The sequence below is a fragment of the Mustela erminea genome, chromosome 5, assembly GCF_009829155.1.
Source record: "Mustela erminea isolate mMusErm1 chromosome 5, mMusErm1.Pri, whole genome shotgun sequence".
NCBI classification, from domain to species: domain Eukaryota; kingdom Metazoa; phylum Chordata; class Mammalia; order Carnivora; family Mustelidae; genus Mustela; species Mustela erminea.
Window position 1 is genome coordinate 99204062 of NC_045618.1, and position 13463 is coordinate 99217524.

At 41.8% G+C, this 13463-nt stretch overlaps 2 protein-coding genes across 6 annotated transcripts in view; one reads left to right on the forward strand and one right to left on the reverse strand.

The window, feature by feature from the left end:
* Positions 1–1170, reverse strand: part of L2HGDH (L-2-hydroxyglutarate dehydrogenase) — a 39358-nt gene extending 38188 nt beyond the window's left edge. Inside the window, exon 1 of the mRNA XM_032344187.1 lies at positions 860–1170. Coding sequence (XP_032200078.1) covers positions 860–999 — 140 coding nt within the window. The 5' untranslated portion in view covers positions 1000–1170. The remainder of the gene's footprint in view (positions 1–859) is intronic.
* On the forward strand, positions 1117–12299 carry DMAC2L (distal membrane arm assembly complex 2 like). Of its 5 annotated transcripts, none has more exons than XM_032344199.1 (5): positions 1160–1242; positions 8812–8923; positions 10022–10230; positions 10821–10992; positions 12170–12299. In XM_032344199.1, exons 2-5 carry the CDS (start codon positions 8820–8822, stop codon positions 12282–12284), a joined length of 600 nt encoding a protein of 199 aa, XP_032200090.1. In that variant the 5' UTR covers positions 1160–1242; positions 8812–8819; the 3' UTR covers positions 12285–12299. The 5 variants fall into 5 exon arrangements, with proteins under 5 accessions (XP_032200093.1, XP_032200090.1, XP_032200092.1 ...); XM_032344201.1 differs by lacking the exon at positions 1160–1242 and adding an exon at positions 1696–1785; XM_032344198.1 differs by lacking the exon at positions 1160–1242 and adding an exon at positions 1981–2121.
* Positions 12300–13463: the final 1164 nt, after the last annotated feature.

A 13463-nucleotide genomic window follows, 5' to 3' on the forward strand; every position in this document is an offset into this window, starting at 1 on the left:
GAAAGCAGAGAAAGACGGTGGGTTTGGTTTTTTTTTTAATTAAATTGATTTATTTATTTTCAGAAAAACTGTATTATTTTTTCACCACACCTAGTGCTCCATGCAATCCGTGCCCTCTATAGTACCCACCACCTAGTTCCCCAACCTCCCACCGCCCCCACCCCCACCCCCGCCACTTCAAACCCCTCAGATTGTTTTTCAGAGTCCATAGTCTCTCATGATTCACCTCCCCTTCCAATTTACCCCAACTCCCTTCTCCTCTCTATCTCCCCATGTCCTCCATGCTATTTGTTATGCTCCACAAACAAGACTGTGGTTTTTAATGTGACCTCCAAACTTCAAATCACAGGACACTCACTTGTGCAAGCTTTGATTAGCAACTGAGCTGCTTCTCACAGGGGCAACTCTATGGGGTGTTTGCCAGGAACCGACTGATTTAGGAACTGGTCCCGGTCTTCCAAGCAACACCAGGGATGCCAGCAAATAAACAGTTTATTTGATTGCTTTGTGCGGTGGGTCCTTTAAGCCTCAAAACGACAACCTACGGGCAAGACTAGGATCCTACTCACAACTGAGCCTTTAAGGAGCTACAGTAACCCACCCAAGGACTGAATAGGAAGTGGAGGGAAGCTATTCAAAACCAGAACTGCTCTAGACCTCTCTACTCATCGCTGCCTTGCTCCGCATCCGGCACGCAACACAACGAATGAATCCTACAAGGGAACGCCTGGGATCCACAGGATCTTGACCTTCTCTCACGCCCGGGACAGGGAAGTAGAGCAGGGGCACAGGTCCAGGAAGAGGCACCTCGGAAAGAATTAGTAGCACAAGCGACGAGGGCAGGCCAGCGGCTACTCACCGGGTGCTGGCTCTACGGCCACCTTGGCACAGTGGCCAGGGTCTCCCCGGCGCCGGCCGGCACGCTGCAGCGAAGCCCCCGGGGAGACCCCTGCGGACCCCGCCGCAGGCACCGCTCAGGTAACGCAGCACCAGCACCATCGCCTGCGCCCCCTCCCCTACCCTCCTTCAGCCTCCAGCTCAGCCCACTGCAGCCCCACGCTCTGCAGCTCCCCGCGCAGTCTAGCCCCGCCCCCCACTCAGGGGCCAATGAGGCGCTCACCGACGCCCCACGTGAGGGCGGTGCCAGGGGCCAATGGACGCGCGCGGCGGAGGGCGAAGGGCAGGCACGCGGCGCCGTAGACGTGCGGCGCGCTGGCTCGCTCCCTCCCTTCCTCCGGCGCTGTGAGTAGAGGAGCTAGGCCTTGAGCGAGGCGGGCCTAGGGTGGTGGTTTCGCTCTGCCCTTTTCCTTCTCCCACGGCTGGGTCGACTGAAAAGCTGGCCTGTCGAGTCGTGCGTCCTCGGTGTTCACCGCTCAGCGTCCTCTGGACTTTGGGAGAAAGTCGGGGCGTGACAGGGGGTTGAAAACTCTCCTCTGGGCGGGTCCAGCGAGCCTCCCTGCCTCCCGCTCGGCCCGGCCCCCGCCCGCCGCCGGCCACCGGAGGTCTCCATCCTGACCCCCGCCAGACCAGCTGCCCGTGGAGGAGTGCTGGCTGTCCGGCCCTGGCCCTGGCTCCGGACGGAGGCTCTTGGTCACGGCAACGCCTGGCAGCCTGTAGTCTTCTGGCCTTGTTTTTGCGGGGCTCCCGGCGGTGACCTCTCTGCTATCATTTAGCAGCCTGTTTCCTTAAATACTGGGTCGAGATACGGTTTTAAACATGTTGCGCGGGGCTGGGTGCAGCGACTCACTTGTACCGGTGTCTTCACCCCTTTTCCTCATCTGTAAGGTGAGGGAGGTGGGCTGTGTCATCCCCAAGTGACCATCTGATCAAGTTTCAGTCACTGTTCCCGTGGCAGTTCCACACCTGTCCTCCGTGCTTGATGGCAGTTTTTAATTTTTAGGGTCAGAACAACTGAACAGAACAAAAGTAGAATGTTAAAAACTGTATTGCTGGAAGAATTTTGTTTGAATTTGATTCCAGGTATTAGTCTGATGGCTTGGGGAAGTCATTTCGCCTCTTTGCCTCAGATCCTCCTCTGTGGACCAGGAGTACAAGCCGTGTCCCTCTCAGGGGGCTCTTGTGTGCAGTACATGAGAAAAAGCTCGTGGGTCTTTAGCACAGGGAAGTACAGTTGAGCCCTGAAGAGCATGGGTTTGAACTATTCTGGTCCATTTACAGGCAGATCTTTTTCAATAAATCTGGTACAGTACTGTAAATGTATTTTCCTTGGGATTTTCTTAACATTTTATTTTCTCTAGTTTACCTTATTATTATTATTATTATTTTTTTAATTTGACAGAGATCACAAGTAGGCAGAGAGGCAGGCAGAAAGAGAGAGAGAGGAGGAAGCAGGCTCCCCACTGAGCAGAGAGCCCAATGCGGGGCTCCATCCCAAGACCCTGGGATCATGACAGGGCGGAAGGCAGAGGCTTTAACCCACTGAGCCACCCAGGCCCCCCTCTAGTTTACCTTATAATAATACAGTATATAGGGGCACCTGAGTGGCTTGGTTGAGTAAGCATCTGCCTTCAGCTCAGGTCATGATCCCAGGGACTTGGGATGAGCCCCACACTGGACTCCCTGCTCAGCAGAGAGCTCCATTCTCCCTTTCTCTCTCCATCTTCTTCGTCTGGCTGGTGCAAACTTCGCTCTGTTTCAAATGCATAAATCTTAAAAAAAAAAAAAAAATACAGTATATAATACATATAACATGCAAAATATGTGTTAGCTGTGTTGCTAGGCTTCTAATCAAACCGGAGTCTGTTAGTTAAATTTGAAAGGTCAGAACTTCTATGCAGATTTCAGCAGCTGGGGGCATGGTTGCTCAAGGGTCAACTGAATAAATTACTGCTTTTATTATGTTTAAATGATTTTACTTCTGGGACAGTTGACTATTTTATTTGTGAAAACAATGTAGAATGTTACTTGCTTTTCTCTTCGCAAATGGAAAGAAAATAAGAGATGGTTATTTGTTAAATTCAACTTTTGTTTTGAGATCATTGTAGAGTCCCATACAGCTGTAAGGAACAATAGAGATCCTGTATACCCTTTACCCATTCTCCCCCAATGCTAACATCTTGCAAAAATATAGTACAGTATCATAACCGGGAAACTGACCTTGACACATACCGGTGATATTATTCCTGCAGTTTTACAAGTGTGTATTTGGTTCTATGTATTTTTTGTTTTGTTTTGTTTTGTTTTTAAGATTTTATTTATTTTTTTATTTGGTGACAGAGCAAAAGCAGGGGGAGTGGCAGGCAGAGGTAGAGGGAGAAGCAAGCTCCCCGCTGAGCAGGGAGTCTGATGGCATCCCAGGACTCTGGGATCATGACCTGAGCAGAAGGCAGACACTTAACCGACTGAGCCACCCAGCTGCCCTGGTTCTATATTATTTTTACCACGTGTGTAGATTGTTGTGTTGCCACCACAGTCAAGCTACAACATGCTTCCATCACCACAAGGGATTCCTCCTGGTGCCCCCCCCTTTTTTTTTAGAGATTTTATTTATTTATCAGATAGAGATCACAAATAGGCAGAGAGGCAGGCAGAGCGAGAGGGGGAGGCAGACTCGCCGCTGAGCAGAGAGCCCATGCGGGGCTCGATCCCAGGACCCTGAGATCATGACCTGAGCCGAAGGCAGAGGCTTTAACCCACTAAGCCACCCAGGTGCCCCCTGGTGCCCTTTTATAACTATACTTCTCTTCTTCAGGACACCCCCTCCCAATCTGTTCTCCTTTTCTAAAATTTTGTCATTTCAAAAATGTTCCATAAACAAAACTATAAAGTATATAACTTTTTTGGAATTAACTTTTTTTTACTCAGTATAATCCCTTGAAATCCATCCAAATTGTTGTATGTATCAAAGGTTTATTCATTATTGCTGAGTAGTATTTCATGGTATGGATGTACCACAATAGGCTGAACATTCACCCATTGAAGAACAACTCAGTTCTAGTTCTCAGCTATTTGGAGTAAAGCCGCTATGAACATCAGTGTATTGCTTTTTGTATGAACCTGTTTTTGTTTCTGTGGGATAAATGCCCAGGAGTCCAGTTGCTGTGTCATACATATGATAAGCGCATGTTTAGTTTGGTGAAAAATTGCTAAACTGCTTTCCAAAGTGGCTGTACCTTTATACATTCCCAGCAGCAATGTTTGAGTGATCTGGTGTCTACTTACCATCAGTAATTGGTGGTGTCACTATCTTTTATTTCAGCCATGCTGATAGATATATAGTGGAGATGGTTATTTTTTAGTTTGCACAGCATATAGTTTGTAACTAGGTTAAATACAGAATTATACATTTCTATGGTCTGTGGTCAGACTTTCACGGGCCAGTTGAAACCAAAGTAGTGACTTGTTTACCATGTGATTTTGAGTACATAATTCTTAGTTTAACAAGGTGAAGGAACTCGCAATACACCTGCTCTTTGTATAGAATTTTTTCCTGTTTACCCTCTCCCCTAGGTTTGACTGTACATTGATTTGTTTCAATTAAGTAATTTCAAATCAAGAGCTCACCTTACATTCATTCATACACCCCCATAATGTCTTTGGTATGACACCACCCTTAGCTGAGAATTCATGTTCATCTTCTATGTATGTCAGAACCTGTAAGGTGTTACTTCAATGAGCCCCATGTGATATTGGCCTAGGAATGGCTTTAGGGAATTTTGCTTCCAATTCCTTTTTTTTTTTTTTTTAAGATTTTTTTATTTATTTACTTGACAGACAGAGGTCACAAGTAGGCAGAGAGGCAGGCAGAGAGAGGGGCGGAAGCAGGCTCCCCGCTGAGCAGGGAGCCCAATGATGCGGGCTCAATCCCTGGACCCTGAGATCATGACCTGAGCTGAAGGCAGAGGCTTAACCCATTGAGCCACTCAGGCGCCCCTTTGCTTCCAATTCCTAATGATTTCTTCAGTTCTAGTTCATTAGACTTTACACACCTCAAGAATAAGAATCGAAGTCACTGATTTGCAGTGAGGTGGGGCTGTAATTTGGGGGAGGATCTGCCCAGTTCCAGTACCACCCCATACCTCCAAATTTTATTTACCTTCAAGAATTAGTTCTTAAAAAAAAAAAAAAAAAAAAGAATTAGTTCTTTAGTTCAGTCTTCTGAACCACTTAATTAGCCATCACTCTTAATAGCCTAGATAAGTAAAAACAGAACTTCCACTTAAAAAAAAAAAACCTTACTGTTTTTAGGCAAATGGGAACTCTCAACCAAACCAACCAAATGTTTCTGTTACTCAGAAACATTTTGTGTATATCTTACTTTGAATTAGACATAGAGATCTGCCCTTCTCTAAGTTACAAGCATAATTGCAATTTTTAGAAACATTTGTCCTAAGCCCGGTTCTGATAGTTAGAAGGAGCTTTTTAAAATGATTTTAATTTCTGAATTATTTATTGAAGCAATAATTTATTAGTGACTTTTTTTAACTTGCTGTTAACATTTTTTTTTCCCCAATCACCACTCACCACTAGAGGTCTCCGCTTTCCTTATAGAAAACATTCCCAGAGGCAACAGCTTGAATTCATCTGAAATTTCTAAAATCAGCACAGGGGCAGTTGAGAATGTAAAACCTACCAATTTACTTTTTTTACCTTTATTTCCAAGTAAAGTTTTTATAGTCATGTTTAAATTATTTTAAATATAGCATCTAATATTTTTAGAGATCATAGTGAGTGTAAATTTCATCTTTCCTTTAAGCTGAATTATAAGGTGAACCAAAATGAATCAAGTAAAAGTACTCAGTTTTCACAGACCACTCTAATTTACCTGTTTAATAACAGTCTCTCTGGTTTTATCTGTCTCTATGGAAATATACCAACCATTAAAGATTACTAATTAGCAAATATTTATTAAACTCTTGCATCAGGTGGATGGCATTGTGCTAGGTGCTAAGAAAAATGGCAATGAATAAGACGTGATCCTTGAAGTCCTTTTTGGTCTGCACACCTTTCTTTTTTTTCTGCTAACTCAAAACCCTTAATTATCCTTTAGGAACCATCTCAAAAGACCCCTCTACTGTGAAGCCTTCTCTTCACTCCCTCCTCTAGGCTTTCACAGAACTTGTTCATACCTCTATTAAGACATATTGCATGTTTATTTGTTTTTATGTTGTCTCTCTTCTTCATTAGACTATACATTCTGTGAGGACAAGGAACCTTGTCTTTCTGTGTCTCTCCTTTGTTGTTTTTGTAATCCTACCATTGTATCTCTGGCACTGAGTATAGCAGACATTCAGTAAATACTTACTGAGTGAATGGATGGATGGATGGATGGATGGAGATGAATGAGGCCTTGAGGTTGAGTAAAATTTCTACAGACAGGATGGGGATGTGGGGTGGGGAGGGATGGTAAATAGAACAGCCTATGTTGAAGCTAGAAAACCCAGATAAATGAAATTGACAGCCAGTCGAGTTATCAGGTGGTCACAGGAGACGCCTGTGTGGCCCAGTCTGGGTTAAATCCTCTGCCTTTGGCTCAGGTCATGATCCCAGAGTCCTTGGATCCAGCCCCACATTGGGCTCTCTGCTCAGCAAGGAGCCTGCTTCCTCCTCCCTCTCTGCCTGCTGCTCTGCCTACTTTTGATCTCCCTCTATCAAATAAATAAACAAACAAACAAATAAATAAATAATCTTTTTTTTAAAAGTGGTCACAGGTGGAAAGAATTTTCACAAAAAAAAAAGCTAGGAAGGGATAAGAACAAGAGAGTGATAGCATGGGGAAGGTTTGCAGTAATGAAGGCAGATGACTGTAGAAAAGAAATGAAGAGGAGTGCCTTCATGGCTCAGTTTGTTAGTGTCTGCCTTCCATTCAGGTCATGATCCTGGGGTCCTGGGGTCAAACCCCACATCGGGCTGTCCTGATCAGCGGGGAGCCTGCTTCTCCCTCTCCTTCTGCCTGCCTCTCTGCCTGCTTGTGCACTTTCTCTGTCAAATAAAACCTTAAAAGAAATGAAGAGGGAAGATGATCCCAGGTTCTGTCCACAGATCTCATCTCTCACTGTTCTAGAACCTCAACATCTTCAGTCACTTCTTGGCTCTAAGGTGGTTCTCACTCAGGCCTCTCTCTACTCTTCCTTTTCCCCAGTTCTAATACCATCTGGGACTGAGGAAAAAGCCCTGGACTGGAAGGAGGGAGAACTAAGTTCCAGTTTCAGTGCTGCCACCAGTTAGCCATGAAACATTAAATAAGACCTTTTAAATACATGCATTTATTAATACTCCACCTTGTTCCAGAAGGGATTTAGGATGTCAGCAAGTTACTTAATATTAGGGCTTCAGTTTCCTCATCTCTGGATGGTCTAGGTGGTCTAAGTTCATTCCTGTTGTCCCATTTTGTGACTATGATTCTAATTTGTTGGTTATCTCCACTTAGAAGTTCTGCTAACACTTCATATTTTGAATATGAAAAACTGGAGGTGGAGGTGGGGGAAACCTATAACCTGTCCTCCTGATACTGACTTCTGTTAATGACATCACCATCTAACCGTTGACCTGGGACCAAAACTTAGTGTCCTTTTCAACTATTCTGGCCCTTGCCTCAGCATCTCACTGAGCCATGTAGAATCCACTCTGTAATGGTCATTCCCATTCTTGCCCCACTTGGTCCTTTCCCATGGGCACATGTAGTTAAAGCCATTGTTAGCTGTCTCACTGTTCTGTTCTATGGACCCTCAGCGTTGATGCTGTTGGCCAAGTAGTATTCCAAACACAGCTCTAACAATGCCAGTGCTCTTTGCAAAAATCTCAGTGACCCAACTGCCTCCAGCAAACAGTCTAAAGTCCCTTGCTGATCTTGGCAAAACCCTTCCTGATGTGACTGTGTAAATTGATTGTCGCCTCTTCTTAGGATCCCCATGTACTCACCAAACTGAACTACAACATGCCTTAAAAGTTTCTGCCTTGGCTAATCAGCTGACATAGTTTCTCCTGTTGAAATCCAGGTCCATTCTTATTTTAACTCTGGGGAATTTTTCAGGTTCTACCGTTTAACTACCTGGTAATTTGTTTTACCTCACTCCACCCTGCATTAATTTTTCAGCAACTCAAAGGTTGAAACCACATTTCATTTATCTTTGTTTCCCCCTGATATTGCTCACTACTAGAGAAGCTTGAACTGAAATAAATCAGATTGAAACTCCGCTCAGAAACCTAGTTTCTGAGCAAGAAAACTTTCTCAACTCATGGTTATAATTTTTTACAGCTGGAAATCATCTGAGCAAATCATCTCATTTTACAAGTGACAAAACCAAGGGTCAGCGAGATGAGGTTACTTGCCCAGTCTTTCCTAGCTGCCCTTGGACGGGTCTGTGTTTGCACTGTTCTGGTGCTACTACTTGCAGCCTTGGCATAGAGAGGTCTGTTTTCATGTCTCCTCTTCCTTCCTGGCTATAAGCATTTTAACCTCAGCACTCTGCTCCCTAGCTGATTTTGGTTTGTCATTTTGATACTGGAAATGTAGACTGGGAGCACAGCTGGTTTCATCAACTGTGTAAGTGCCATACTGGACGGACATCTGCTGGAGATACTGTGGGCAGACTCCAACTGAGGGTTGAAGATTGAAACTTAATATCAAGGCTGGATATTAGAGACCCTCCAATCCAGCCCCTCTTTTCTGCAGCAAGGAAACCAAGAAACAGAGACAGGAGTGACTTGCTTGTTAACTTTGAGTGGTAAATGACTCATCAGCTTTATTGGCACAAGAGCACTGACTTTGAAATTGTAAAGTAAGTTACTGGATGTATGGCTCGGATTGCCAGCTAATGATCTAATATGAATACTGTTTTGTGTGTCTAGATCAAGTGATGCTGTTTGGAAAAATTTCCCAGCAGTTGTGTGGCTTAAAGAAACCCCCACGGTCATGTGACTACAGAAACTTTTGGGGCTGGTTGAATGCAGTATTTAATAAGTAAGTTACTCTAACTGAAGTGAAGAAACATGGCCATTATTACAGCTAGATAAGTTCCCAGTAGCTAATTTGGTTATTTTTTGTATTTCAAATGCTTTTTTGTACAAGGTAGGTAATAGGATCCTAATTTTGTTTAAAAACAAATAAAAGATACACACAGACATTGAATAAAGACCAGAAAAATCTATTACAAAATACTGTGTTGAGGATTTCAGTCATTTTATTTGTCCTTTTGATGCCTATTAACTCTTTCTAAAATGAAAATATATTATTTTTATAACCCAAAAAGCTCAGCAAATGTAATTTTAGAATATTCTGTGGCTTCTTAAGGGATACAGTTAGCGTTTTTAAGACTACCAGGGGACTCAACTTGTTCAAAAAGTGGGTGGCATTGGGCGCCTGGGTGGCTCAGTGGGTTGGTTAATCCTCTGCTGGCTCAGGTCATAATCCCAGGGTCTCTGGGCTCTCTGCTCAGCAGGGAGCCTGCTTCCCTCTCTCTGCCTGCCTCTCTGCTTACTTGTGGTAAGTATTGTCTCTCTGTGTCAAATAAATAAATCAAATCTTTTAAAAAATACAAAAAAAAAGTGGGTGGCATTCTTAGATATATCATTTTGAAGGTAATGAAACTAATCTCATTGCTTAATAAGCATTAACACAACTCATTAGAGGAAAGGGCATATGTAGAAATTAATAAGAGTCACTTAATGAGATTAATTTGAACATAGATTCAAAATTAGTCCCTTTTATATTTAATCATTAATAAAAACAATAACCAAATATAGTCATTTGCTCAATCCATGGTTACCGAGAACCTCCTGGTATCAAGCACAGTGCTACATATAAATCAATGAAGACTCATGTCTGGCTGATAAACCCATATAAAAATAATAAGCTTGACTGAGTTCACTTGGAAACAAAAACAAGGGAGCGAGAAGAGCCATCCTATGTTTTTTTACCTGGTTCTTCCTAACATACTTCTTTCCCTCCTCAGTCATCTGAAAGGAAAAGTTGCTTAAGTACTAGATTTATGCTGACGACTAAAGCTGAGCAGCTAGTGATTATACTAAAAATGAACTGCTTTTGCTCTCTTGCCAACAGAGTAGATTATGAACGCATCAAGGACGTGGGACCCGATAGGGCAGCATCTGAGTGGCTGCTACGCTGTGGGGCCACGGTGCGCTACCATGGCCAGGAGAGGTGGCAGAAGGACTACAACCACCTCCCAACAGGACCTCTGGACAAATACAAGATCCAGGCAATTGATGCCACCGAGTCCTGTATCATGAGAATTGGATTTGATTATCTGGGTAACTACCCTATCATTTGCTTATGGGAAACGTGGGTGATTTGCAGTGACATTTTGTTGCAGTTGACTCACTATTTAGCAGACATAGGTGTGTTCCTTTTTACCCTTTCCAGTACCATCCAGTCTTGAGTCCTGTGTGTGATTCTTAAAAATTAAATAGAGGTTACAAACACCTTCTCCTTTCTCCCTTCACTAAGCTTGTCTCTGCATGCCTTTATTTCATGCTTATTGGTTTAAAATTCAAGGCCTTGCTTATCAAACTACCTTTGTCAAATTTCCATCATTTGAGAAACTCTTAGTAATGTAAGAATGATCCTACCCTACAGCTTCTGCTTGTGTGGGCATTTCTTTCCTGCATTACTTGATCATCTGATTACAGAATGGTTCCGTCCATTAGCACAGCATGGATAGTGAATATCTTGCATGGTTATTAGGGTAACTCATCATCCAGGTCTTCCCCCTCCAGGGGACTAAGAGGTTTCCCAAGACATAGGATTTTCAGTCCTAAAACCAGAATAGTCCTGGCCAAACTAGGACAGCTGTTATCTTAATGGTAAAGCAGATTCTTAAAATGTACCTTTTATCTCCCAGAGGGCCTACAGCACGTTGAAAAAATAAGACTATGCAAGTGTCATTATATTGAGGATGACTGTTTGGAGAGACTTGGTAAACTGGAAAATTTACAAAAAAGCATACTGGAAATGGAAATAATTTCATGTGGGAATATCACAGACAAAGGAATCACTGCTTTATATCACTTAAGGTAGGTGGTCACTGCCAAAATGGAAACTTGATGATGAGGTTAAAGTGAATAATTAGAATTTAAATTAAAAAAAATTTTTTTAAGTAAACTCCGTCTGCAGTGTGGGGCTTGAATTCTCAACCCTGAGATGAAGAGTTGCATCCTCTATCGACTGAGCCAGCCAGGGGCCCTGAATAATTAGAATTTAAAACATTTGAGAGGTGGCACCTTTTTTGATTTGGAAAAATACATAAAATGACTTAACTTTCATCTGTAATACTGTCAAACAGTTAAAATTATCAACCTTAATACAATAACGTTTTATTGCCTATCTTAGGGGACATCTCTTTAAAAAAGAACTATTTACTTAATACTCATATTTTGGAGTGGCTGCTGCACTGTGGGGCTATGACTATAACAATCTTATTAATTATAATAATTATTGTTTATAATAATTAAGGCATCTAGTGTGGTGCCTGCTCCAGTAAGCGGTCAGTGGGCATTTGCTATTATGCTTCCTTTTCATCTTTTTATTTTGCTATTATGCTTCCTCTTCATTTTTTCCCCCATGTTCTGACACTAACCTCAGTATCACAGGAAGTTTGAGAAACTTTAAGGTTGCTTTTTTTTTAGTAATTTCTATAACCAATGTGGGGTTTGAACCCACAATCTCAAGATCAAGAGTTGCATGCTCTTCTGACTAAGCCAGCCGGGCATCTCCCCATGCTTTTTTAAAGTTTATTTCTTTTTAGGAGAGAAGTTTTAAACATTGGAACCAAAAGCAGTAGATTATCTCTTACATTAGTTGAGGCTTTGAGTCTTCATTTTTTAATGAAGTTCCTTTAAGAACTTCCCTAATTTTTATCCCTTTCTAGATTAAGATTCATGTTTCATATTTCACATGCAAATGAGTTCTATGCTATAATACATATATAGTATTTGGAAAGATTCAGCTAGAATTATTGGTATAATTCAGAACAACTAAACTTCCCAAGGCCTGGCTTAGTTCCTAGCATGAATTTCATTTAAAGTAGCGCTCTTAAAATTGCTGTTCTGAAAGTCATTTTGACAGTATAGTATAGTGTGATATAAATGCATTCTGTGTGTACTTTTTTTTTAAAGCCTTTAATGGAATCTGTTTTAATGCTGTAAGAGTAAAGACCAACTGAAGTAATTTCTTTTTCTTCTTTTTCTGCAGAAACCTCAAGTATTTGTTGTTAAGTGATCTTCCTGGAGTAAGAGAAAAAGAAAATCTTATCCAAACCTTTAAGACAGCACTGCCTTCTCTGGAACTAAAATTAGACTTGAAGTAAAATAATAATATTCAATAAGTGTCTTCTTTCAATATAAAGTATCATTTAAAATTATTGATCCTAAATAGCAGTAAATATTACATAATCATCAACAGAACTTAAGGATGTTGTATCATGTTTCAGAAGCAGAGAGCCCATCATGTAGAAAATTAATATTCAGACATGACTCACTGAAGTTACTAAGTTGGAAGTAAAAATCTATGCACATTAAGTCATTTTAAGAAAAATGGAAACCAGGTTGCAGTTTAATTCTGATATATTCCTCATTTTATATAAATATCTATGTAGATAACTTTTGTTGTAGATGATGACAGAGTTCTTTAAAGTGATTTAGGGCAGGGCATCTGGGTGGCTCAGTGGGTTAAAGCCTCTGCCTTCGGCTCAGGTCATGATCCCAGGGTCCTGGGATCAAGCCCCCCCTCCCTCGCATCGGGCTCTCTGCTTGGCAGGGAGCCTGCCTCTCTGCCTTCTTGTGATCTCTGCCTGTCAAATAAAATCTTAAAAAAAAAAAAAAAATTATTTAGGGCACCTGGGTTGCTCAGTAGGTTAAGCATCTGCCTTAGGCTCAGGTCATGATGCCAGGGTCCTGGGATTCAGCCCCTCATCAGGCTCCCTGCTCAGCTGGGAGCCTGCCTCTTCCCCTACTTGTGGTCTCTTTCTCTCTCTGTCAGATAAATAAAATCTTTAAAAAATATATTAAAAAAACTAAAAAAATTAAGTGATTTAAACATGCAACACAGATACTTATTGTACTTTATCAGTAATTCATATTACTGTTACCTTTTACTTTAAAGTTATTGAAGCATGTTACCATAAAAGTGCAATTATGATAAAGTAAAAGCTAAATTTCAGATTCGTTGGTGGAGTCAATGATGAAAGGCATTCGGTGGTTGTTGAGGCATTTGTATCGCTTCCCAGGATTTGCATGCATTTCCATGATCCTACATTCCTGTGTTCTTTATAACATACACCTTTCTTTGGCTAATTTGTCTATTTTGTAATCTTAGTCTAGGGTTTTATTAAAACTAGACATAAATACTTGGCTGAATTCAAATAGTTTTGCCAACTACAGTAGAACAGAGGAAATGATCATGAAGACCAGCCCGGTTATACTTCTTTTTTGCTTAAATTAAAAGATTGCTTTAAATAGGAAATTTTAACATGTCAGTTAGAAACTAA

Coding starts and splice junctions, on each gene's coding strand:
- DMAC2L (XM_032344198.1), top strand. CDS start 1,992: ATGGCTTGGGGAAGTCATTTCGCCTCTTTGCCTCAGATCCTCCTCTGT. Junction 8,924..10,021: donor TTGAATGCAGTATTTAATAA/GTAAGTTACTCT, acceptor TCTTGCCAACAG/AGTAGATTATGAACGCATCA. Junction 10,993..12,169: donor ACTGCTTTATATCACTTAAG/GTAGGTGGTCAC, acceptor CTTTTTCTGCAG/AAACCTCAAGTATTTGTTGT.